This window comes from Macaca nemestrina, chromosome 12 (genome assembly GCF_043159975.1).
Source record: "Macaca nemestrina isolate mMacNem1 chromosome 12, mMacNem.hap1, whole genome shotgun sequence".
Classification (NCBI taxonomy): Eukaryota; Metazoa; Chordata; class Mammalia; order Primates; family Cercopithecidae; genus Macaca; species Macaca nemestrina.
Window position 1 is genome coordinate 18,655,364 of NC_092136.1, and position 27,079 is coordinate 18,682,442.

A 27,079-nucleotide genomic window follows, 5' to 3' on the forward strand; every position below is an offset into this window, starting at 1 on the left:
AAAAAAAAAAGAAACCTCAGATATTTTCATATAACATTACTGTCATACCAGATATCTCACAATATCATTTATACTCATCACCACTTCAGAAATAAGGTATTATTATACCCACTGGTAGCTCTAGGGGCCTCTGCCAGTTCTGGAAGGTTCAACTGATAAACTAAGCAGTTAATAATTTTGAATTAATGTTAAATTCCTGGGTTTTCAAATGCTGTTAGGGCTTATAGACAAAAAATTAGAGTTGGCTGGGTATGGTGGCTCACGCCTGTAATCCCAGCACTTTGGGAGGCCAAGGCGGGCAGATCACAAGGTCAGGAGTTCTAGACCAGCCTGGCCAGCATGGTGAAACCCCGTCTCTACTAAAAAAATATAAAAAATTAGCCCGGCATGGTGGCACACACCTGTAATCCCAGCTACTCAGGAGGCTGAGGCAGAAGAATCACTTGAACCCAGGAGGCAGAGGTTGCAGTAAGCCAAGATCATGCCACTGTACTCCAGCCTGGGCAACAGAGTGAGACTCAGTCTCAAAAAAAAAAAAAAAAAAAAAAATTAGAGTTCAGGACCCACCCAGGTTGAGGGGTGGGACTCTGGTAAACCCCTAAGGCTCTTTTGGCACTCCTAAGCGCTTAACTGAAAATTAGCCCTCCCTGATATGTAAATCTATATTCAAATCCTTTCAAACCCTCATGGGATTGAGGTAATCCAGGATTGCTAGTGCCCAGGCCATCTGCCAGAAGCAAATATAAATCCCCTCCGAAGAAAGATAGCATCATTCTGGGCCTCACATTATCTGTATGGTTTTTCAAACACAATTTACAGAACTCAACTAGAGAAAAAAAAAGTATAACACAAGATAAGATAATGGAGTAATAAAAAAAAATGAAGAGATAGGACAGAAAACAGAAACAGACCCACAGGGAATCCAGATAATAAATTATGGACTTTGTAATAACCATGCTTTATTATTTCCTGTGTTCAAGCAAAGAAAGACAAGATTTAGCAAGGAAACAAACAAAAACTGAATAAAAATACTTGAGCTAAAAAAATACAATAATTAGAATTAGGAACTCAGTAGATGGGTTTAATAGTAAATTACACAGAAATGAAGAGAGAATTAATGACCTGGAAAATAGATCAGAAGAAAATATCCAGAATAAAGCATAAACGACAAAATGATGGGCTGGGCATGGTGTCTCATGCCTGTAATCCCAGCACTTTGGGAAGCTGAGGCGGGCAGATCACTTGAGGTCAGGAGTTTGAGACCAGCCTGCCCAACATGGTGAAACCCCATCTCTACTAAAAACACAAATTAGCCAGCTGCAGTGGTGGGCACCTGTAATCTCAGCTACTCAGGAGGCTGAGGCAGGAGAATCACTTGAACCTGGGAGGCGGAGCGGGTTGAATCTGGGAGGCAAACTTGGGTTGCAGTGAGCCGAGATCATGCTACTGCATTCCAGCCTGGGTGACAGAGTGAGACTCTGTCTCAAAAACACACACACACACACACACACACACACAAAATGATAGAAAATGCGAAAAAGAGCATAAGAGACAGAGAATACCATGAAAAGGTCTAATGTTTGTATAATTAGAATACCAATAGGAGTAAAGAGAGAGCAGAGGCCAGTTGTGTTGGCTCATGTCTGTAATCCCAGCACTTTGGGAAGGCGAGGCAGGAGGATCACTTGAGCCCAGGAGTTTGAGGCCAGTCTGGGCAACATGGCAAGACTCTATCTCTAACAACAACAACAAAAAATTAGCTGACTGTGGTGGCATGCAACTGTGGTTCCAGCCATTTGGGAGGCTGAGTGAGGCAAGAGGATTGCCTGAGCCCAGGAGGTTGAGGCTGCAGTAAGCCATGACTACACCACTACACTCCAATGTGGGTGACAGACAAAGATCCTGCCTCAAAACAAAGAGACAGAGACAGAGAGAGAGAGTAGAACAGAAGTAAATCTGAAGAGCTAATTATTGAGAATTTTCCAAGACTGATAAATGATATCAAGCTACAGGTTCAAGAAGCACTAAGAACACCAAATATAAAGAAAAGCAAACCTAGACACACTACACTAAAACTATCAAAAACCAAAGACCAAGCAGAAATATCCAAAAACCATCCAGAGATTTAAAAAAAGATTATTTTCAAAAAGCAAGAATAAAACTGAGAGCAACTTCTCAGCAAAGTCAGTAGAAACCAAAAGATAATGGAATGGTAAAACAGCTGCCAACCTAGAATTTATCTCAGGAAAAAAACTGCCCTTCAAAAATGAAGGTGAAAATTTAAATAAGACCTATGATTAGTTAATAGTTTTAAATTAATGTTAAGTTCTTGATTTTGGCAATTATACTATGGATACAGGAAATGTTAACATTAGTAGAAGCTGTATGAAATGGATGTGGGAACTCCATATACAGACTTTTTTTAAACTTTGTGTAAGTCCAAAATAATTCACACACATTCTAAAAAGGTAAAATAGAGACAGTTTCAGAATGGAAGCTCCATAGAGTTGAAATTTCTGGTCTGTTTTTTTCACTGCTATATCCCTAGTATCTAGAACACTGACTAAGACATAGGCACTCAGTTAATATACATTGAATGAAGGAGTGAACAACAGTAGTAGCAGCAGCTACCAATTAATTCAACACTTACTATATCTTAAGTGGAATACCAAGCACTTTACTTTCATTAACTCATTTAATCATTCCAACAATTATGTAACATGCATTTTATATTTTATATATGAGTCTCCCTATTTTATAGACGAGGTAAGCAATCTGCTCAAGATCTCATACCAGAAAGTAGTAGGCCCTCTAACACAGACCTGTCTGACTCCAAAGTCCATGTTCTTAACCACTATGTTATGGTGCTTTCATGTCACAAAATATGTCTCCTTTCTGTTTTGTTTATCCAAACTCTACCTACCTTTCCAAATCAAGACAAACTCCTCTATAATGACTTAACTACTTTTACTTAACTAATAGTCATTATTTTTTCTTACTGTCAGTTCTCAGTGTACTAGGCCATATAACTTAATGCCATTATATAAGGTCTTGTATTGTTCTGTAATTGTTTGTTATCCAATGAGTTTTTATCTCTTTAACCAGATTACATTTCACAGGGAAGTGACCATATCTTATATTCCTATTAATATAGAGCACATTTGAAGCTCTATAACAATACTTAATATTTTTGAATATTTTTGTAAAGGGATGAAAAAAAACATTTCCATGCAAGAAACAGCATTTTTGAATGCTTTAGTGATCAGGCTTACAAGGTCTAAGATTCTAAACATCAAATTTGACTCACACACACACAAAAAACAAACACTACCTTAAAAAGTTTTTACATCAAATTTTCTATAGTATCTCTTTTTCCTTATGACATGTTAGGGGATGTTCAGGGTAATTTGGACATAGCAGTACAAGTTCTCCTGGTTAAACCTTCTTGAGAAGGTATATAGATTGCGTAGAAGGTAAAATATGAGAGTGTGCAGATGAACAATTATCCCCACACATGTAAGCTGCAGTTTGTCTGGTGTAAATATACTCTCCCTGCCTGGAACTGCCTGTGTAATGTTCTCTCTTTGGGCTCTGTGGTTTCTCAATACATTCCAACTGTTCAGAGGCTGGAGCTTGGCTCTGCAAGCACAGATAAACAGCTTCCTGGAGCAGGCTGCCAGCATGAGGAGCAATGACCTCAGCAGAGAAAGTCTGCTTTTCATTACCCTGAGCACATCACTGTGCCGCTAGAGCTAAGAGTGGGAACAACACAAGTTGGATAGAGTTGACTGACTCAAGTCTCCCATTACACCTTGAGTTTTAAAATTCTAGTATGTAGAGGAAAGGGGGTAAAGACAGGAAGTGAGAAAATGGCATATGCAAAGAAAACAAAGATAGAAAAACTTTCTTAGGCTATTCTGTGAATGAACTAAAGTCAGATGAGTGGAGTGGCTAAGAGTCATGCAGGCAATCATTGAATATTTTAATCTCCAAAAATGTACACAAAATACAGGGCAAGCAAGAAGTGTTATAGAAAGTAAGAGAAGCCAGGTACAGTGCTGCATACCTGTAATTTCAACATTTTGGGAGGCTGAGGCAGGAGGATAACATGAGCCCAGGAGTTCAAGACCAGCTTGAGCAACAAAATGAGACCCCTGTCTCTACAAAAAAGAAAAAAAAAAGTTAGCTGGGTATGGTGGCACACACCTGTGATCATAGCTACATGGGAAGCTGAGGTAGGAGGATTGCTCGAGCCCAGGAGGTTAAGGCTGCAGTGAGCCATGTTTGCGCCACAGCACTCCAGCCTGGGTGACAGAGTGAGACCCAATCTCAAAACAAACAAACAAACAAACAAAACAGCAACAACCACCAAAAAAAAACATACAAAAGAGAGACTAAAAAGTCCTCAAGATCTTCAACTCTGATGCCATTTAAAGAGAGAGAAAAGGAAGACTATCCAGAGCCACAGAGATGCAAAATCCCAGAAAAGTGGAGCTTAAGGAGAACAACACATAATGAAGATGAATTATATATAGCCAGACATCTTGTATGTGTCATTTCATGTGATTTGCATAACAACCCTAGAATATAGGTATTATCATCCCTAGCGAAAATCTAGACCTAGAAAATTATAATATAAGGACATCAACAAAGACATTTGTTGTTGATATTATTTAATGACAAAGGGATGATTTCAAGTCTGCTTCTACAGCCACCCAGGAAACAATGCTTTTCCCAAACACCTCTCATTGTAGTATTATCTACTGTTGCAGCCCCAGAACTCAGCAATACTAGAACTGTGTCCTAAAAGAAATGTGCACACTTGTGTCACTTTCTGATAAGACAATTTCTGCAGTGCTGGTAGCATTGCATCTGATAGTTGAAGAAGGGAACCACAATCATGTCCTCAGACAAGAAATTGGTTAGGTATGACCCCTCCTGAATGATCCTGAGAGACAATTTGTTTTTTGGAGAAGTCATTGACTATAAAGATGCACCTGCAAGGGGCCCGGGAGCTGAGAGACAGACAAACATCTTAGCAAATTCTAAAAGCAGAGCGAAGCTTCATTTGACTTTCATTTCACTTTTCTCAGGGAAGAAGAACCTTTGTGTTACTGCCAAAATCCTAACTGTCCTTCCTTCCTCTCTATCCCCTCCACCCCCATGCCAGCTCATTAAAGATCTTCTGGTTAAAGGTGCCAAATTGTGTCATTCTTTCCTACTCTAGTGCCAAGCTTGTGCCACTAGTTCCACAGATTGATCTGCTGGAGTTCTGAGCAAATTATGGAAGAAATTAAAAGCACTGAAAATTTTAAATTGTTCTGTTGTTGGTGAAGTAAAGCTTTTTAAACTTCTTCTTCTTGTAGAGACAGGGGTCTCATTGTGTTGCCCAGGCTGGTCTCAAACTCCTGGCCTCAAGTGATCTTCCCACCTTGGCTTCGCAAAGTGTTGGGATTATAGGTGTGAGTCACTACATCTGGTTTAGTTTCTTAACTTCTGATGACTGACTTTACATTGCTAATGGCATGACACTTGTTAATTCAGACTTGTGTGTATGTATTTGATTGCCAGAGGGGTATTCAGGGAATTATCAGAGTGGTGGTATGAAGGAATATCAGGGCTTGAACCAAATAAAGATCCTTTATATTATTTATAGATTGAAATAAATCAAGTTATTTCTCTAAGGGGAGATATTTTAATATAAAAAATCAGACCTAAATTTTATACTAGCTAGCTGCAAAAGCAGCTCCCATGAAACCAGAAATAACATCATTGGGGCTTGAGAACACTTCAGCCAAGGATGGTGTTTTCTTCATTTCCTCTTATTGAATGGTTTCATAACAGATAAGTTTCTCCTAACTTGAAGAAGGCAGGGGGTGGGGGGAGTAAGGTCTTTCCTGACAGGGAGAATCTGGGCCCAATTATTACTTCTGTAACCTTTGACTCTGACTTCCAAACGAGTCAAGGGACCAGTGGGCTGTGAAATAGCTTCCTCCATTACCAGGTCAAGTGCTACTGGATAGTTTCCTGTAACCATAACACAAAGGAACTGAAGAAGTGAGATGGATTCTACAAAAACAGGCAACTTCTCGCATCCTCAATGACCCTGGATTTTTAAGTTTCAAAACAGATTTTGGTGACTCTTAACTCACCACTATGGCTTCCTGCAGTCTTTATGCTATAGCATATCTCTAGTAATATAGAAAAGAGCCAGAATCCTCTATATATTTGGTTCTGTGATGGCCTAACAGAGGTGCCTGGCCGAGTAACAGTGGGGATAGGGTTGCTTTAACTGAAGGCAAATCTGTTCCTGACAATTATCTGAGTCTGTGGGAATCCAGATGCTGACAATGAGAAATTTTCTGTTACAATGTGTCAACTCCGGCTAAGAACTGAACTATGGAAAAAAGGCAGGGGAGGGGGTGGGTACAGGGGGAAGCATTACCCCTTTTGAAGAAGTCTATAATAGGATTAGTCACCATTACTTCACCACACCACATTTTGGCTCAATTTAACAAAAATAAGTAGAGAAAACGAGCAGAAATGGCCCAAAGAAGTCTCAAGTCCATCTCTCATTCAAAGCTACAAGCCTGGAAATCAGTGAAGTCTTGGTTTGTTCTGATGTGCTTCTTGTTGGCTCACACCTGCTCCTCTGTTACCACGGACACAAGAAGAACCCCAAACAACACTACTTAAACTCTAGATGGTGAATGATCCTAAAAAAATCTGTCACCTTTAGAATGAATGTTTATACCCTGATTGTTCTAGATTATGTAGGAAAGAAGTGGGTCATCTTTTCATAGGGTTTAGAGTAACTGTCTGAAAAAACAAAAAAAGAAACGATATGTATTTTATAATCACGGATTGTTTTCATTAGAGTTACATTTTAAGTTATTTAGGAATATATACTATTACCTATGTAACAAACCTGCACGCTCTGCACATGTATCCCAGAACTTAAAGTAAAAGAAAAAAAAGAAAAAAAATGGATATGCACTATTGGAATCTCTTTTTTTCTCCAAGGATGAATTAATGAAGTTCATATTTTATGGATTTATTTGAATCAAAATTAATTCTGATGATTAACATGTATCAAAATGAAATTATTAATGCTCCTTTTCTAAAAACTGACAAAGATTTCCATCTCCATATTTATACTATGTAGTGTAGAACACAAATACTTTTGATGACTAATTATTTTATTTACTTTCACTGGTTAAATAGGAGCAGGGCATGAGGGAGGCCAACTACCCACGAGGGGGTCCTAGGAACACTGCCTATTAAGGGTACTCCACTCTCAGTAGCAACAAATAAAATCAATCAAATGATCTTTTTTGGACACAGGAAGCTTACTTAGATAATCAACGTGGACAAAGAGAAGGTGAGTCACCCTCTGAGTTAGGTTATTGGCTCTCTGATGGGATGAGCTCTCAATCATTATCTCTTCCAAGAGGCCTTCCCTGTCCATCCTATATATTATGTTACTCTGGCTGTTTTCTTGTTATTTGTCTTGTTACAGTTACCAGTTGTGTAACCATGAGAATGTTACTTTTAAGCGACTGAATTTCCTTATGAGTAAAATGAGGATGATACTAATACCCTGTTTATAGAACTGTGAAGATTAAATAATGGTTATTATATGCTTAGAACAGTGCCTAGCACACGGTGTTTATTAACTGTTAGCTATTCTCATCCTCATCAATTTGCTTGTTTATTGATTATTGCCTTCATTAAAACACTAGGTTCATAAATAGGTACCTTATTTGTCTTACTCACTGCTCCATTCCCATTGCATAGTACACACAGGCACAGAGTAGGTGCCCAAAAATAATTTGTGAATGAATAATTTGCAAATGAATGCCGTCCTATATTCTCACGTATCCTTAAAATAAACCAAAGGTAGTCTGTATACTTCTTTCCCTTGCAACCAAAACAGTCATCATAAGAACTTCACCAAAAAACTAAAATCATCCTTTAAAAAACAAAAACAAGACACTTGATCATAAAAGTGAGCTCTCCTGGGCCCACGAACCAAGACCACAGAATATTATTCATTTCTATATTAGTATGTGGAGGTCAAGCTCCCTGATGCCACAGCATTGTAAACTATCAATTTAGCCTGTGAAGAATGGTTCCCAATTCTGATAGGAATTCTCAGATTTCAGCCTGTTTCTCTCTCATCATTATTTTCCAATGTCTCAAAAAGCCACATTTCTCATTTTATCTTTACCACAAGAATCTGGTCACACTCTGGTGTGGTTTCTAAGTTAGAGCTACTCTCGCCTCATTTTCTTGGATGTACTTCTTCAGAGGTCATGACCCAGTGTTGACATTTGGTCTATTCTTAGAGTAGCACCTCTAAATATTAATTTCTTTTACCTTCTACTTGTTGAAGGACAACATTCAGAGGTGGAGGTTACATACAACATAAAAGAAAATCCTCTGGGATTTAGTACCCGTCTTTCAAGAGTGTCCAGAGGAATATGATCTACAGAGCTCATGGACTTGCAGATATACACAAAGTACTGCTCAGCCACTTGTGTTTTGCAGTTTATCCAGATTTGCTGGAACAGTCATGGACTTGTTTGAAAACACCAACAACCAAGGAGTGACAGACAGCATAGGTGAGAGGGCAAGCAGACCCAGAGAAGAAAATCAGAAGAGAAGCCTTCCAAAAACAATTTCAAGGAGTACTTTTATCACTGTTTAAAGGTAAATCACCCATGGTTAAATATATGAAAGTCTCAAGACGCGAACTTGAAACTGTAAGATGGAAGGGTACCGTTAACATGTTTTTAAAAATCATGCTTCCTGCTCTTTACAGTCAGCTTCAGTTGCATCCCCCAAAAGGCCAATATTAAACATTTAAATGGCAATGAACTGAGGTCACCAGCTAAGGCTGTGTGATAAGCTTGCAAAGTATAGTTCATAAGGGAGAATTCAAAAATAGTAGAAATCATAGCTAGAAGAAACCTCTAAATATGATCTGGTTAGCCCTCTAGCAACATTAAGCAGTAAAGTGAGTTGGAGGCAACAGAGAACAGTGGCCTCTGTAATACTGCAGATGAGGCTTGATTCCTGACTCTGTCACTTAATAGCTTGTGAACTTGAAGAAGCTATTTTAACCTTTCTGACTATCCACTTCCTCCTCTATAAAACAGAGATAACAATAATAATAGTACCCATCTCAAAGAATTGTAGTAGCTGAGACATGGTATTAGTTTAGTAAAAACTGCATATTATAATATATTATTATTACTATTATTAGCATGTAAGGCTTTATTAAACCCACTTCATAGATGAGGCAACTGAAGCCCGTATTTCAGAAATTTGCCCAAGGTTATAGAGTGAGGACTTATAAGAATAAGGAGCTCTTCTTCCTTCTAGGGTAGTGCTCTTTCCACTTCATTATGTTTCTCTTATAAATCAATACAAAACTGAAGCCTGAGGCCAGGCGCAGTGGCTCACGCCCGTAATCCCAGCACTTTGGGAGGCCGAGGTGGGCGGATCACAAGGTCAGGAGTTCAAGACCAGCCTGGCTAACACGGTGAAACCCCCATCTCTACTAAAAATACAAAAAAACAAAAATTAGCCGGGCAGGGCATGGTGGCAGGTGCCTATAGTCCCAGCTACTCGGGAAGCTGAGGCGGGAGAACGGCGTGAACCCAGGAGGCGGAGCTTGCAGTGAGCCGAGATCATGCCACTGCACTCCAGCCTGGGCGACAGAGCAAGACTCCATCTCAAAAAAAAAAAAAAAAAAAAAAAAAAAAAAAAAAAACCTGAAGCCTGAAAGTAAAGGATTTTCACTAACTAAATCAAATTCACAAAGTAAACTCAGGCGCTTCCATCATCCAGGTCTCTGTGTCTACCAAATTATACTTACATTACTTCCCATTCTGTCATACATCCACACCTTTCAAGTCTTAAAAAAAAAAGAAAAGAAAAGAAAACCCAAAAGTTTTTGGAGCTGGTTTACTTTTCACTTCTCGGAATAACTTACCTCAGGCCAATCTGGTGTCATAGAGTTATGGAAGTGTCAGGTATGTGTCACTCGTATATTATGTAAATTTCAGCTTTCTGGGTACAAGAAACAGCCCGCTTGGCAAGTACATTTCTATCAGCACTGTAGAAAATCTTATGATTTTTTTTCTTTTTTTTTTTTTGAGACAGAGTTTCGCGCTTGTTGCCCAGGCTGGAGTGGAGTGCAATGGCACAATCTCAGCTCACTGCAACCTCTGCCTCCCAGGTTCAAGTGATTCTCCTGCCTCAGCCTCCTGAGTAGCTGGGATTACAGGCATGTGCCACCACCCTTGGCTAATGATTTTTTTTCAACAGTGTATTGGTAGATAAAAGCTGCCTACAGTCAGCCTTACTGTTGGTTCACTACAGCTCAGAATTGGCTACACAGAAAAGTGGAATTCACTTTTGGAGTGCTAGGTGCACGGTATACAGCTTCTAAAATGGCAGAAAATAGAGCTTTACCAAAAATAAGAAAGGGAGGAAAAAACAAGAAAACAGTCCTTATTATAACAAAATCTAGAAGAGTAGAAAGTATTCAATAACTTAAAATATAGACACTGCTGTAGATTCAATAAATATTTACCTAACATCTATTATATGTGAAGCATCATGGCAAGTACCAGAAATGCAAAGATGAAGACTAAATGAGGCTGGATGCAAATGGCTCATGCCTACAATCCCAACACTTTGGGATGCCAAGGCAGGCAGATCACTTGAGTCCAGGAGTTCCAGACCAGCCTGGCTAACATGGTGAAACTCCATCTCTACTAAAAATACAAAAATTAGCTGGGTATGGTGGCGGGCGCCTGTAATCCCAGTTACACAGGAGGCTGAGGCGGGAGAATCTCTTGAACCCGGGAGATAGAGGTTGCAGTGAGCCAAGACTGCACCACTGCACTCTAGCCTGGGCAACAGAGGGAGACTCTGCCTTAAAAAAAAAAAAAAAAAAGCCTACCTTCAAGGAACCAGTGTAATAGGGAAAAGACTGATAACAGAGATGGGGAGGGGAGTAAAATGAAAAAAGCCAGAAAGAAGCATTACCCCCAGAAGAGCCATATTTCACTTGGCAAGGAGCCTCAAGAGTGCTCGTACACATTAAATGGCCTAGAAACTTGACCTGTAGGCTTGTCAGTTCGCTTGTCAGTTCTATAAAAGCAAGCAAGGCTATTCAATCTCAGTCTTTATTCCCTGCCTACCTCATTTGCTCCAGCCCGCATCACGAGAACAAGTAAAATTCCTTTCTCTACTTCATCCTCCTTTAGAAGACTGGGTGAAAGGAACAACTTTACTCCCAGAAAGCTTCTTTTTCCAAGGAACCTAAAATGCCAATCCATAAAAAATCTAGATTTCATTGATAAGAACTTTAGAGTTCAGCAAAAGAGCTAGGGAATCTCAAGTATTCCCCTAACAGCAACCCAAGTTGAGGCCATTTGAATAGCTGTCTGATCTCCAAGGAGCCTCTGGAGAACAGAAAGGAAAAAAAAAAATCTATGTTCAAGGAAGATGAACTTGAGTTCAAGATTCACTTAAACAGAAGCCTATAAGGATTATTATTCCTTTCTTAGAATGTTCCCAATAAACCAGAAGAAAAGGAAAGAGAATCCAAATGATTATATAAATATGTGATGGCATGTTGGTAATAAAAATAATGCTTTGTATTTATCTAGCACATCCTTTCATGAAGATTATGTTTTGCATGGTACTGTACAAAAACAGACACGTAGACCAATGGAAAGAATAGAATACTCAAAAATAAAGTACACACTTAAAACAATCTTATCTTTGACAAGGCTGACAAAAACAAGCAATGGGGAAAGGACTCCCTGTTTAATAAATGGTGCTGGGATAACTGGTGAGCCATATGCAGAAGAATGACACTGGACCCTTACCTTTCACTATATACAAAAATTAACTCAAGATAGATTAAAGATTTAAATGTAAGACCTCAAACTATAAAAATCCTAGCAGAAAACCTAGGAAATATCCTTCTCAACATCAGCCTTGGAAAATAATTCTTGGCAAAGTCCCCAAAAGCAATTGCAACAAAAACAAAAATTGACAAGTGGGACCTAATTAAACTAAAAAGCTTCTGCACAGCAAAAGTAACTATCAATAGACAACCTACAGAATGGGAAAAAACATTTACAAATTATGCATCCAACAAAGGTCTAATATCCAGAATCTGTAAGGGACTTAAATCAAGAAGCAAAAATCAAATAACCCCATTTTAAAATGGTCAAAGGACATGAACAGACACTTTCTCAAAAGACGAAATATAAGTGGCCAAGAAACATATGAAAAAATGCTCATTATCACTCATCATCAGAGACATTATCACTCATCATCAGAGAAATGCAAATCAAAACCACAATGAGATACCATCTCATGCCAGTCAGAATGACTATTATTAAAAAGTCAGGGGGAAAAAAAAAAAAAACAGATGCTGGCAAGGCTGCTAAGAAAAGAGGATGCTTACACACTGTTGGTGGGAATGTAAATTAGTTCAGCTACTGTGGAAATCAGTTTGGAGATTTCTCAGAGAACTTAAAACAGAGCTACCATTAGACTCGGCAATCCCATTCATTAGTGGGTATGCCAAAGGAAAATACATCATTCTCCCCACGCACTCATACATTCATTGCTGCACTATTCACAATAGCAAAGACATGGAGTCAACCTAGGTGCCCATCAAGGTTAATTGGATAAAGAAAATATGGTACATATATACCATGGAGTACTATGCAGACATAAAAAAAAGAATGAAATCATGTCCTTTGCAGCAACATGGATGGAGCTATAGGCCATAATCCTAAGTGAATTAATGTAGGAACAGAAAACCAAATACCACATGTTCTCACTTATAAGTGGGAGCTAAACATTGAGCATTCATGGACATGAACATGGGAGCAACAGACACTGTGGACTGCTAGAGGGAAGGAGGGAGGGGGGTAATGGGTCAAAAACTATCTATTGGGTACTATGCTCACTACCTGGGTGCAATGTACCCATGTAACAAACCTGCACATGTATTCCCTGTATCTAAAATAAAAGTTGGAAAAAAAGAAGATTAATGTATTTTTAAAGTGTTTATCTCATTCAGCCTAAAAACAGTTCTGTGATATTCAAAAAGTGGTAATCAGTTGGGCATGGTGGCTCATGGCTACAATCCCAACACTTCAAGAGGCCAAGGCGAGAGGATTACTTGAGTCCTAGAGTTCAAAACCAGCCTGGTCAACATACTGAAACACTGTCTCTACAAAAGAAAAATTTTAAAATTAGCTGGGCATGACAGCACATACCTGTAGGCCCGGCTACTAGGGAGGCTGAGACAGAAGAATTCCTTGAGCCCAGGAGTTCAAGGATACAATGAGCCATGATGATGCCACTGCACTCCAGCCTGAACAACAGAGTAAAATTCTATCTCAAAAAAATAAAAAAGGTAGTAATCATTTTGACTTTTATACATTCTAAGCATACTTTACAAAGAAGTATGACCTTCTTTTTTTTTTTGAGACAGAGTGTCTCTCTGTCGGCCAGGCTGGAGTACAGTGGCACCATCTCGGCTCACTGCTACCTCTGCCTACCGGGTTCAAGAGATTCTCCTGCCTCAGCCTCCCAAGTAGCTGGGATTACAGGTGCGTGCCACCATGCCCAGCTGATTTTTGTATTTTTAGTACAGATGGGGTTTCACCATGTTGGTCAGGCTGGTCTCCTACTCCTGACCTCATGATCTGCCCTCCTCAGCCTCCCAAAGTGTTGGGATTACAGGCGTGAGCCACCTTGCCTGGCCTAAGTATGACCTTTCAAATATATAATCTATGAAAGATATCCTCCCTCTAGAAATATTTCTTTAAAAAATTTTTTAAGTTCTAATTTTCATGGGTACATAGTAGGTGTATATATTTTGGGGGCACATGAGATGTTTTGATACAGACATGCAATGTTAAATAGTTACATCATGGAGAATAGAGTATCCACCCCATCAAGCATTTATCCTTTGTGTTACAAACAATCTAAATATACTCTTTTTTTTTTTTGAGATGGAGTCTCGCTCTGTCGCCCAGGTTGGAGTGCAGTGGTGCGGTCTCAGCTCACTGCAAGCTGCACCTCCCGGGTTCACGCCATTCTCCTGCCTGGGCCTCCCGAGTAGCTGGGACTACAGGCGCCCACCATCACACCCAGCTAATTTTTTGTATTTTTAGTAGCTACAGGGTTTCACCGTGTTAGCCAGGATGGTCTCGATCTCCTGACCTCATGATCCACCCGCCTCCACCTCCCAAAGTGCTGGGATTACAGGCATGAGCCACCACACCTGGCCAACTCTTTGAGTTATTTTAAAATGAACAATTAAGTTATCACTGACTATAGTCACCCTGTTGTGCTGTCAAATAGCATGTCTTATCCATTCTTTCTATTTTTTTTTTGTACCCATCAACCATCCCCACCTCTTCCCCCAGCCCCCCGCTACCCTTCCCAACCTCTGGTAACCATCCTTCTATTCTCTTTGTCCATGAGTTTAATTGTTTTGATTTTTAGATCCCACAAATAAGTGAGAACATCCAATGTTTGTCTTTCTGTGTCTGGTTTATTTCACTTAACATAATGATCTTCAGTTCTCTTCATGTTGTTGTAAATGACAGGATCTCATTCTCTTTTAGGGCCGAATAATACTCCATTGTGTATATGTACCACATTTTCTTTACCCATTCATCTGTTAATGGACACTTAGATTGCTTCCAAATCTTAGTACTCTAAACAGTGCTGCAACAAACATAGGAGTACTGATATTTATTCGATATACTAATTTCCTTTCTTTTAGTTATATACCCAGCAACGGAACTGCTGGATCTTACGGCAGCCCTATTCCTAGTTTTTTGAGGAACCTCCAAACTGTTCTCCATAGTGGTTATACTAATTTACATCCCCATCAACAGTGTAGAAGTGTTCCCTTTCTCCACATCCTCGCCAGCATTTGTTATTGCCTGTCTTTAGGATATAAGCCATTATAACTGGGGTGAGATGTTATCTCATTGTAGTTTTGATTTTCATTTCTCTGATGATCAATGATGTTGAGCACTTTTGCTTATGCCTGTTTGCCATTTGTATGTCTTGTTTTGAGAAATGTCTATGCACATCTTTTGTCCGTTTTTTGATGGGATTATTGGATGTTTTCCTATAGGGATGTTTGAGCTCCTTATATATTCTGGTTATTGATCCCTTGTCAGATGGGTAGTTTGCAAATATTTTCTCCCATTCTGTGGGTTGTCTCTTCATTTTGCTGATTAGAAATACTCTTAAATCATTAAGTGATTGGCACAGCATCCTGTAGAAAGAAAACTGCAAGGAGCATTAGCCTAAACAATTCCATGAGAAAAGCCAGCCATGAAAAAAACAGGCTAGATGAACACCAGCTAAAGGAAATCAAAGTGAATATTTTGAATAAAGGAGAAAGTTAAAAGACGAACCTAAAGAAACAGATCTAATAGATCAAATGAGCGGTTGTTAAGCTACTGTAATCAAAACCATTCATGAGACATCGCTGGACAAAACTAGCTGCACCAAAGGCATGATCCAAAACATGTTTGGGCGGCCCACAACCAACCTACCAAAACTAAACATTCACTGCCACTACATAATCAGCATTGTCCCACTCTGTTCCTCAAGTGTCCTGCCTGCTTCCAAGCGCCTCCTCTGGGTTCACTGTATTAGTACGACATTCATGTACTTACTATTCAGTGAAGAACCTGGCAATTCCATATTGGCTGATATCTTCCCTGTTCTCTAGCAGCTGGCACACTGCATCCTCCATGTAGGTGAGGACATGTCGCTGAGCTGTAATCAAATAGCAAGAGAGAAAGAGAAAATGAGAGAAAGATTTAAAAAAGAATGATCCCAATCCTAGTAGGAGGTGATGTGTAAGGCAATCCAAGTGTTGGCTCTGTCTGATGACACTTCATCAGTGGACTGGAATAGGCAAAGCAAACTTGCTGACCCTAACTGAGCTATAGTCTCAAAGGATAGATTGAGAGATGATGTGAACATGACCTATTGCCATTTGACTGGCTGTTAGTATTAGCATCAACCCTTTATTCTTCATTTCAATGACAAGGGTGGGTTGAAGAGGAGATTTAGCACCATTCAGCAGATACACCTGGAAGTTCTTTTCTTTCTACCTCCTATTCTTTTCCACGTCTGCATCAGAAACTTATCCAGGGAGTTTGTAATTCCATGCTTGAAGCATGGATGGTATGACTGTAAAGAAAACTCTGGCCAGGCACAGTGGCTCACGCCTGTAATCCCAGCACTTTGGGAGGCTGAGGCAGGCAGATCACTTGAGGTCAGGAGTTCCAGACCAGCTTGGCAACATGGTGAAAACCTGTCTCTACTAATACAAAAATTAGCCAGACACAGTGGCATATGCCTGTAATCCCAGCTACTCAGGAAGCTGTGGGAGGGGAATTGCTTGAACCTGGGAGGTGGAGGTTGCAGTGAGCCGAGATCATGCCATTGCACTCCAGCCTGGGCGACACAGTCAGACTTCATCTCAAAAAAGAAAAAAAAGAAAATTCAGTTAATTTAAAAAAAAAAAGAAAAGTTTAAGGACCATGAAAATTTTAATACTGGTATATATGTAAGTTATTAACTTTGGTAAATAACAAGACCATGAAATCTGTCTGGCTCGGTTTATTAGATATCATGTTTTCTGCATTTGTTGTGACTTGGAAATGTGTGAGTTAATCATGGGCATATAATAAAAACTATGAGTATTAGAGTGAGACAGACCTGAGTTTGAATCATGGCTCTGTCTTGGTAGCTTAATCTTGGATAGTTACTTAGCTTGCACCTGTTTTCTTCTTTATCAAGCGTGGAAAGCAATATAATTTAACTATGTTTCTCAAAATATGGTCAATCAATTTCTTGATCTGAATCCCCTGGGATGCCCTGTTTAAAATACAGCTTTATAGTCTGGTACTGTCCCAGATTTAGTGACCTTAAATTTCTTACTAGAGCGCAGTAATTTTTAACAAGTACCCCTGGTGCTTCTTATGTACTCTTAAGTTTAAGAATCACTGGTTAAGAACTTGGGCTTTGGACTATAGAGAGTTGAGAGCTCCATTCTGAGCTCTGCCGCTTCCTAGCTACGTGACCATAAACAAATTACTCTTCAAGCCTATTCTTCATGGTAAAATGGGGGGAATAATGGTACTTACATTATAGGGTTATAGAAATAAGTAAGATAATACAGGTAAAAGGAAATAAGTAAGATAAAACCACTATGTGCTTGGTGCATAGTATGTGATTGATAATGTTTCCTTAAAAGCCTATCTCAAATGGCGTTATTAGGAGTTTACTTCAGTAAACAACATAGGCCAGAACTTCTTAGATGTCAGATACTCAAATACTTCTTACCCTTCTCTGAATTTTGTCCTTAGGTATGACAGTGGTATCCTGACAAACTTTACACGGAAGCTTCCAATTCAGTGTCCCCGTTTATCATAAAAAATTCAGAAAAATACTTTCATCTGGAGCAGTGAGAACAAAAAACCCTAAGCGATGAATATCCTTCCAAAAAGCAATTTCATGAAGTTGCTGCCAAAGCAGACATTTACTTCTTTCACAGTTTCATTCCTCAGGAAAATATGAAGGAATTACCTAAAATTTATAAATACTGGTGTTTCAAAAAACTATTTCTGAAGTCCTAGTAGTCTAGTGAAGCTCATAAAACAAGTAAGTTTATCTGCCAACCTGAGCTCAAGAGTCTTCACTTGACCATAATGATCACAGTGACTAAGGTTTCACCACGTTCCCAGCAGCCTAAAGTCCAGATGGACGGCCTGTTTACATTCTGTGACTTGTTTTATCTAAATGAGTGCTTCCCCAAACTAACAACTATCAGTCACTGCAAACCCTGACTGCCCACCCCCAACCCCACCCAAAAAGGGGTAAAAACAACATCAGTTCCTCAACTCAACAGTTCATCCAACTAGAAAACTGTTTCTTTAAGAAATGGCCAAAACTGCGAGTGAAGCTGTAAGATAATACCTGCCAATTTCTGACACTGTTTTCAAAATATAATAATTATAATTAGGTGTATATTAAATTGGGAGGGAAAAATGGCCAGGGAAACATTAAAATCAGCTGCATTTTCACCTCTGTGTTCTCCTTCCTTTCTTCTATGGGTTTATCCTGATCTTACAAAAAGATTCCTTCCTTGGGCTATATGGCCTTTTATGACTTAGCTCTACCTAAGGCTAGTACAGGATTTTTTTTTTTTTTTCTTTTTGATGGTAGAAATGAAAGAGCTGTACTTAGAAGCAAATCCTGCTTCTCCTCCTCCCTAGCTCCAGGGACTCAAAGTTAATGTGAAAGCCCTTTACAGGAGAAATATTTTCAGAGCAGTAAAAATCAAAGTACTTTTGTCCTTCTAGAAGAAAAAAAAGAAAAAGGAGGAATTTTCTGGAAAATAGACTTTATACCAAAAATATAAAAAAGAAAAGAAAGAAATATATTGGACCATGCATGTTTAACATTTATCTGCCAATCAGATATTTAGTTTCATATTACAAATAATAACAGCTACCATTTTTGAGTACTTGTACAATTTATTAAACAACAATGTGACAGACACAGTATTGTACTAATTGTTTCACATGCTTTATTCTATTTGTTCCAAATACAATACTATAATAGTTATTCTTAGATTTCTATTTTTACAAGTGGAAGAACTGAAACTTACAAAATTAAAATAATTTACACAGCTAGTGGGAAGAGAAGCCAAGATTTGAACCAAGGTTTACCTGATACCAAAAACCCATTCTCTTAACACACTGCCTCACCATTAACACTTTAAAAATTATCTTTATTTTACACAGTGCACAAAGGCAGGAACGTATGTTAATAGTAAAATCACCTGAGAGATACGGTCCATTTGGGTCCATGTGAATTTATATGTGTGTGTATGTCTGTCTGTCCTGTCCCCTCACCTTCATACCAATCAGCACGGTGTGAAGTTAGAACTTGTCCCTAAATTTCAAAGTTTCTTGAAAAGAACCATCCCATCCATTCCTAGTTCACAAAGTAGAAACAGAAAGCCCTGGTGTTCTTTTTATGTGTGGGTGAAGGGAAGAAGCTAAGAAGAAAAGTTCCTCTCTGGAGAGAGTTTTACACCAGCCAACAGCCAAATGCAAAGCTCTCCCTAATTGCTGTGCCCTGGTGGTTTCCTTCACCTGCAGCTCTTATCAGTCTAATGTTCCCTCTGTGGTTAAGGGTACCACCCAACACTGGAAAATCCTTAGTTTATCAAACTTCAATGAGACAGAAGTTCAAAGCTCTTTCCTGGCAATAAAACATGGAGAGTGTCATTTTACATTTTTTTTTAATGCAAAGGAATAGGCTTTAATTTACGTGAATGATTAAAGAATAAAAACAGCACACCTGCATCCCTGGAGGGCAAAGATATCTGGGCACCTTAGCTGCCCTCTTGGAAAAGGAAAAGCATTTAAGACAGGCTTTTCCTCTTTGGCTTTGCCATGAGTTCCATAACAAGATGAGGATTAAGTTTTCTAACATGTACCTATGATCTAGTGTCCTAAAATTCACTCTAATGCCCAATCGTCCATGTCTTGCTCAGAGAGTATCACTGTCTGAAATAAGCATTTAGAATTTCATCATGCTATACTGAAAAATCTATGGCAAATGTAAGTAAACACTATATGATCCTTACTTGAACCTAGCAAGTGAAGGCAACTGTGGATCAGAAACTTCTTGGTTCTGTTGACTCACCCCATGTTGATCACATAATCTCTTTATAACACTGTCAATCCTGCTATAAAATGGGTATGATTCTAAGAATATGTCTGATAATAAACTACTTCTTTAGAAAACATTCAATATATGCAAAAGGTAACATGTCAATGATTATATTAATATTGCTATATGCTGACTCAATAGATTAAAACAGCATAATAATTTTTACTGCAATGGTTAAGAACATGGGCTCTTGACCAACTGAACCTGGATTTGATTTCTAGCTCTGTCATTTACTGACTGTGTGACTTTATATAATAATTACCTTATCTCTCTGCCCTTTTCTATAAAATTGGGCAATATTAGTACCTACCACAGAAGACTGTGGTGAGGATTAAATAAAATAATCTGTGTAATCATCTTAGAATAGTGCTTGCCACATAGTAAGTGCTCAAACAATATTAGCCCTTTACCTCCTTATTGAAAGTTCTGCTCTTCAAACCAAGATGTTTAGATTATCTTCAAAGATTCTTGGGATATATAAAACCTACAACTATAAAAATATACATCATCATATACCCATTTCAGGTATGGCCTTTAAACTTGTAGGAAGCATTCATTTATTAACTGCTAATTACTCGGTAGGCCCTAATTTATATGGGGAAAATCCAAAACTATTTCTTTTTACTCTCTTCCCAAGCATAAATACCATCAAAGTGTTAGTTGTTTATTTCACAATTAAATGATAAGGGGTCCTATTTGGAAATTTTTGCTTGAGGGGTCTAGAATTTCCACCTTAACATTAGTTAGAGCACTGTTTTTAAAAAATTATTATTTAATACAGAGTCCCAATACTAGAATAAGTAAGTCTCACTGGAAAAATATCTTCACATGAATTGCTATATATGATATTAACAGATGCACACATAGGCAATAGCAGTACAAGTGAAAAGCAGAGTATATACATATACTCAACTTTTTCCTCCCTTGCCAGAGTTTGATAAATAAATTGATAAATACATAGAGTTTTCCTCCCTTCCTTTTGAGACATATTTTGGTCTATGAGGCCTCTGGAGATTGAGATCCTGGATGGCACAAATAAATGTTTGCTGAACTAAATTAAAATGCTCTCTAAGATAAAAAAAGTAAACCTGTTAATCAACAACCTGTCATGTAAACTACTTAGAAGTTTCAAGTTCAATATCATTTATAAATCACTAACATAATCTAGTATTTGATCTTGTAAGGTACAAATAGATAGCTTAATGGTTTAAAAAGTTAATAGACCTCTAAAATTAATTATTTACATCCTCCATCTTTACTGGTATATCCTGGTCCAAGGATATTGTGTGTTCTTGTGAAACATTTTGTCATCCATACGAGACCATCTTTGATCTTAGACCACACTAGACCAATTTCCCTTAACCAAAGGGAAGGGGGGAAATGAGGAAAACTAGCACATGTAATTCTTACACAACCCAACGAACATAGGTAACAGCATTTTTTTAAAACTTAGAGAGGTTAATAAACCTGCCCAAAGTCTAAATAAATGGCAGAGCTTGGATTCAAACTTAGATTTGACTCCAAAGCCCATATTCTTCCATTCACCCCACTACCTCTCAAAACCAAAAATGAAAGCAAAACAAGAAAAATCCAAAAACCTACAATGTGCCCCATCTTACGTTGTATTATCTAGAAACTGCTGGCTCTTCACTGTTAATACTTTACAGTATTAAGAAGCTTAAATTGGTAAATCAAAGTATTAGTATGATCTTTAAATTTTAAAAAATGTTTATTTCTAGTTAAACATAATAATTTTTAAAGGTTTAAACAATACAGACAAAGCTAAAGACTAATTCCAATTCCCACAGATAACAACTATTATCAGTTTGGGGTGCATATTTTCAAAATAAAGAAATACGGCTTGTGAGCTTGTTTTGTTTTCATGCTTTAAGTTGTTTTTAAGTGTACGATATATACTTTTCTGTATCTTTTTTTTTTTATTCAACAATGTCTGGAGATCTTTCATAAAACAACATGGAACCTACTTACCCTTTAGATAGTTCCCAATGGTAAATATTTCCCTATTGATAAACATTTAGGTTGTTTCCATGTTTTCTCTATAATAAACTGGGCTGGGTTGAACACTCTTGTACGTGTTTCCCTGTACATATGTGCAAGAGTTTTTCTAAGGTAAATACCTCAAGATGGAATTCGCATTTCATAGGATGCACAGGATATCTTCATGTTTACCAGAGATAGACAATTGCTTTTACAAATTAGTTATTCCAATTTGCATGCTACCAGTCATATGAGTATCTATTTTCACTATCCTTGGCCTAATGCTTTATAATTTTGCCAATTTAATAGTCAGAAAATAGCTTTTCTCTGTTGTTTTAATTTTACTTTTCTTGATTACAAATAAAGTTAAGCACATTCTCATGTTTATTTGTATTTCTTATCCTTTGCCAATTTTCTTCTCTGGTTGTCTTTCTTTCTTCTTCTTGAATTGTAGATAATTCTATACATGTCACAAATATATACATCTACTTCATGGTTTTCTTTTAACTTGTCTGTTGTATCTTTCATTTTACAGAACTTTTAAATGTTGATACAGTCAAAATAATGTATCTGTGGCTTTTTTTGGTGTGCTATTTGTCCTATTCAAAAAGGCCTTCTCTACTCTAAGTATAAGCCTATTATCCTATATTCCAGTCTGCACTGCATGATACTGCCACCTTTAAAGAGCCATGCAGTATGACATGTATCAAACGGAACTTTCTGAGAACAAATTTGCAAATTAAGGAACGATCTTTTATTTTATAATTGTTAATTATAAAACAGACAAAAGCAATACATTGCATCTATACATCCAAACCACTGAAGTGCTGCTATACGGCTAGTCAAACTCAAATACTAAAAGACACGCCAGAGGCAAACAAAGCATTACACATATGCTAACATCACCTGTGACAACCAGAAAACAAGAGGTGACTAAAGATCTTTATGTTAAGTAGAGGATGAAAAACTAAAGTCTATTTCCCTCAACCAAAAGGGGTATTGTACTGGTTAATAGCTGTGCAAAGCTGAGTGCCTTGACATTCAAAACAGTCTCTGGTCAACCATTAATCCTCCCCTCCTCCCTTCTCCTTCCTAAAACTGTTTTTTTGTTGTTTTTTTGTTTTGTTTTGTTTTGTTTTTTATAGTTTTGGGATGTCAATTAAGGGTAAGTGTTTAAATCCTACTGCCTCAGTATTTCCAGCCTAAATCTCATAATAATACAGCATTTGTAGGTTGGAGTCCTATAATTTCAAGTGCCAGAAACTACAGAATCTTTTGTTGTTTGTTTTTTAAGTCGGAGTCTCGCTGTTGTCACCCAGGTTGGAGTGTAGTGGCGCGATCTTGGTTCACTGCAACCTCTGCCTCCAGGATTCAAGTGATTCTCCTGCCTCAGCCTCCTGAGTAGCTGGGATTACAGCGCCCGCCACCATGCTTGGCTAATTTTTGTACTTTTAGTAGAGACAGGGTTTCACCATGTTGGCCAGACTGATCTCGAACTCTTGACCTCAGGTGATCTGCCTGCCTTGGCCTCCCAAAGTGCTGGGATTACAGGCGTGAGCCACCGCACCCAGCCTCTTTTTTTTTTTTCAAGGAGATTTTCATAGAAGTTCAAACTTAAAGCACTCAGCTAGCTGACCATAACAAAATGTACGTCCTGAACACCAGAGAAATCTAAAGTAGCACTTAACTTTCCCACAGTTACAATCTAAGGGACATATGAAGAACCTAAGTAATATTTGTCATGGCAATAACTTTGCAAAAATAGTTACTCATACAGCAGTATAGCTATCAAGTGAACGCCATAAACATTCACATAACTATTTTCCAGAAAGTATCATGGGTAAAAAACAAAATCCCATAAATTGCTAAACATGTAGTAAATCATATGCCACTCATAACGTCAAACAGGGAAGTAATAAAATTACAAGGTGAAAATTAATTGCGCTATAGCGCGAGTTGTAGTCTTGCAGCCAGGCATGGTGGTGCACGCCTGTGGTCCCAGTTACTCAGGAGGCTGAGGCAGGAGGATCCTTTGAGCCCAGGAGTTCAAGCCCAACATAGTAGGACTCCTGTCTCTTTAAAAAAAAACAAAAAAAAAGTATAGCCTTTGGGAGTAAACCATGTATTTATCAATTATTATTAAATATACAGATTAATATTAATTGGTAATATGCAATTTAACTATGAATATACAGATCAGTGATATTAATGCAATAAGATACTAATATAACAATTTAATCATTTGCTTGGTGTTTTACATTAAAAATATTACATAAAAATTAGTTGGCTTTCACAACAACTGAACTAACAGTAACAGGATCTCATTTTTTCTAATGACAAAAAGATACAGAAAAGTTCTAATTTAAAGTAACTGAAAACTCACGGGCTTAGAATTCCCTATCCTCTCTCTTGTGGTTGATGTGGCTCTGCACGAAGGTGGAGATTCTTTTTCAAATAAGAGTCTCACATGTCAAATCCCCACTAAGAACTATCTCCGCATACTGTTTATGGGATATAGCTGTAATAATGCTCAATAATCCCTTAGAGTTTCTATTTTTGTTATGAAAGTAAAGGATGCTATTGTAGACATTTACAGATACAAAAAGGCCTAGGCCAAAGTGCACAAAAACCATATGGGGCAAAGGGTTGGAACAAAATAGGCTAGACAGAGAGGCCCCAGTTTAGTTTACACAGAAAACTCATACTAACACTTAACATATCATCTAAATTAATGGTATAAAAACACCACCAAAGTACCCGATAAAAACATACTTTGGATCTGTTTTACTAGACCAACAAAATTTTTGACTCATCACTTTTAGGAATGTTGCAATGTTCAAACCTACCTTTCCCGCCAGGCCCAACTCAAATGCCACCTTCTTCGTGAACCTTTCCCTGATTCTGTCCTAGCCAGAAGTGATCGTTCCTTTTCCTCAACTCTCTAAACAACTATTTTAAATATTTCCAGTGGCACTTTCTACCTTGATATATAGTTATTTCTGTTATACATATGTTATCTTCTTTGTTGGATATCCTGATCCTTCAAGATAGGCACCATACTCATTTATATTTTAATTCCTTTAACACTCAGGACCATTCAGTGTCTTCCACATGGTAGACATTCAAATATTTACTGAATGAACATACAAGCTGTATCCACTATTTATAAACTGTGATGCTGTTCTTTATTCAACTCAACCACTTTAGGACTGTGCCTCCCAGGTGGGAAACACTAAATACCAAAACACATTCTATTACAACGTTAGGCTTCTTACTGGAAGCCACTTTTGTTCTGTTCTCAACCACTCTTTCTGTTGTCTTTTTACTGTTCCTTCTCTCTAGTCCAATGAGAAGGCACTTGTTCCTTCTATTGTTACTAAGAGCCTCATTATGTTCAAGGTAAAGTGAAAAAATGCATTCGATGCAATTACCAGTTCCTCACAAATTTGGGGGATACTTGTCATTTCAACATCCAGGACTTGAATAAAAGAAAGTCCAAATTCTTTTCACTCCTAAGAACTATTTTCTTTTTTTCTTTTTAGACAAAATGGAAGCACACAGCACAGGAAGCAGTCCTCAGTAAGCCACCGTTCATAAACAGCTTTGCTGAAAGCCTAACAAAGATTCTGTTGTGCTCTTGCGTGGCAGGGCCAGTAAGCAGCAGGAGCAGATGAACTCTTTAAGAAACAAAGGTTCTGTCTTCATGCAAATGTTTGCATTAATAAAAAATAAAGAAAAAGATATAGAAAATGCAGGCTAGCTGGACATAATAGGTCTCTAAACAGGAGGTTTTTCACATTTTTCAGGCGGAGTCAGCAGGTCTTTTAAAAACTCTGTCATTCTAAACATTTCACAGACATCACAAGAGAGACATGCAAATAACAGAAGCAAATCAAAGGATATCCCGCTGCTGTGCTGGCGCCTCCCTCATCCATGCCTGGTTTGTCATTTTCTGTTAACCCTAGTGCTGGCTGCTGTTTTGTTGAGGAATGGAGTCCTTAGCCCATGTGGCAGTACATGTCTAGCCAGCTGGCCCCAGCACTGATAACATTACAATGCAAGCCATGTACTACCACTCAGGGACACGTGCTGCCAGGCAACAAGTGCAATGTGTGATTTTTACACACTCCGCTTGCAAATCTGCATGGGAAAGAGCCTCTAAACTAACCACTTAATAAGATATGGTCTTCTTGAGTGTGAGCATCAGTGAGTAGTTCAGAAGATGAACTTGCTGAGGACCAGTCCTTCAAAGTGAAATACAGTTGACCCTTGAACAATATGGATTTGAATAGCTTGGGTCCACTTAAAAGCAAGGATTTTTTTCCAACCAAATCTCAAAGTATTCAACCAAATCTTTAGTATTCTCAGGAAGGAAAACCCATGTATAGGGAGGCCCAACTTCTCATAGATTCGGGTTCCACAGGGCCAACTGCAGGACTTGAGTATGCACAGATTTTGGTACAACCTGGAACTAACCCCCTGCATATACTGATGGATGACTGTTTACAATAAGGGCCCTAAAGTAAATACAGAAACTTTAAAAACTCGTGTGGGGAGAGGGTTACCAAATACCTATTCTGTGCCAAGCACTGTACTATGTACTCAACTTACATTGTCTCTAATTTTCACAACCACCATTTAAGGTACTTTTATCCTTATTTTATAGCAGAGGAAATTGAGGCTTAGGGAGGTTATGTAACATGCCAAGGTGCAGCTAATAATAGCAAGCCAAAACCCAAAACTGTACAGCAAATTCCCCATGATTCTATACATTTCTCTCATTGTGTGTGTGTGTGTGTGTGTGTGTGACTGAAACCTAGCTTACTCTGAAAATATCACAATGACTATATTCACCCACTGCAGGAACACTGAAGTGTCACTTTTGTGTCACTTTTTCTCCATTTTTAATCATTTAAAGTCTTTATTATTCATTTTTAAGAGCAAGTGGCTTTGTTAGCTTATGATAAGAATCTGATTAAAGCTACAAGTGCTTTCTCACAGAAAAATGAATATAATTTTAGAGCATTCAAGAACACCCTAACGCTCATCTATAGCTATAGCTCCCCTGAGCGGTCACTGCCTACATGTTAGAAAACGATGCCAGAACTCACATCCTCTTCCTAGAAGCACATAGTCCATTTTCTTTTTCTCTTTTTCTCCACCATTCTCCTAAAACTCTGTAACAAACACAGTGATGAACCATTAAGCCCCCTGACCTGAAAATTCCTTGTCTTCACCAATTTCTATTAAA

General features: G+C 38.2%; 1 protein-coding gene across 10 annotated transcripts in view; it reads right to left on the bottom strand.

The window, feature by feature from the left end:
* CSTPP1 (centriolar satellite-associated tubulin polyglutamylase complex regulator 1) overlaps positions 1-27,079 on the bottom strand; it is a 230,199-nt gene that overhangs the window by 166,209 nt on the left and 36,911 nt on the right. For 7 of the 10 annotated variants that reach the window (XM_011724338.3, XM_011724340.3, XM_011724336.3 and 4 more), the window contains exon 2: positions 15,750-15,852. In XM_011724338.3, coding sequence (XP_011722640.1) covers positions 15,750-15,852 — 103 coding nt within the window. Of the gene's footprint in view, positions 1-4,066; positions 4,161-15,749; positions 15,853-16,489; positions 16,564-27,079 lie in introns of those variants that run through there. The other 3 variants (XM_071074723.1, XM_071074726.1, XM_071074724.1) reach the window with 3 other exon arrangements.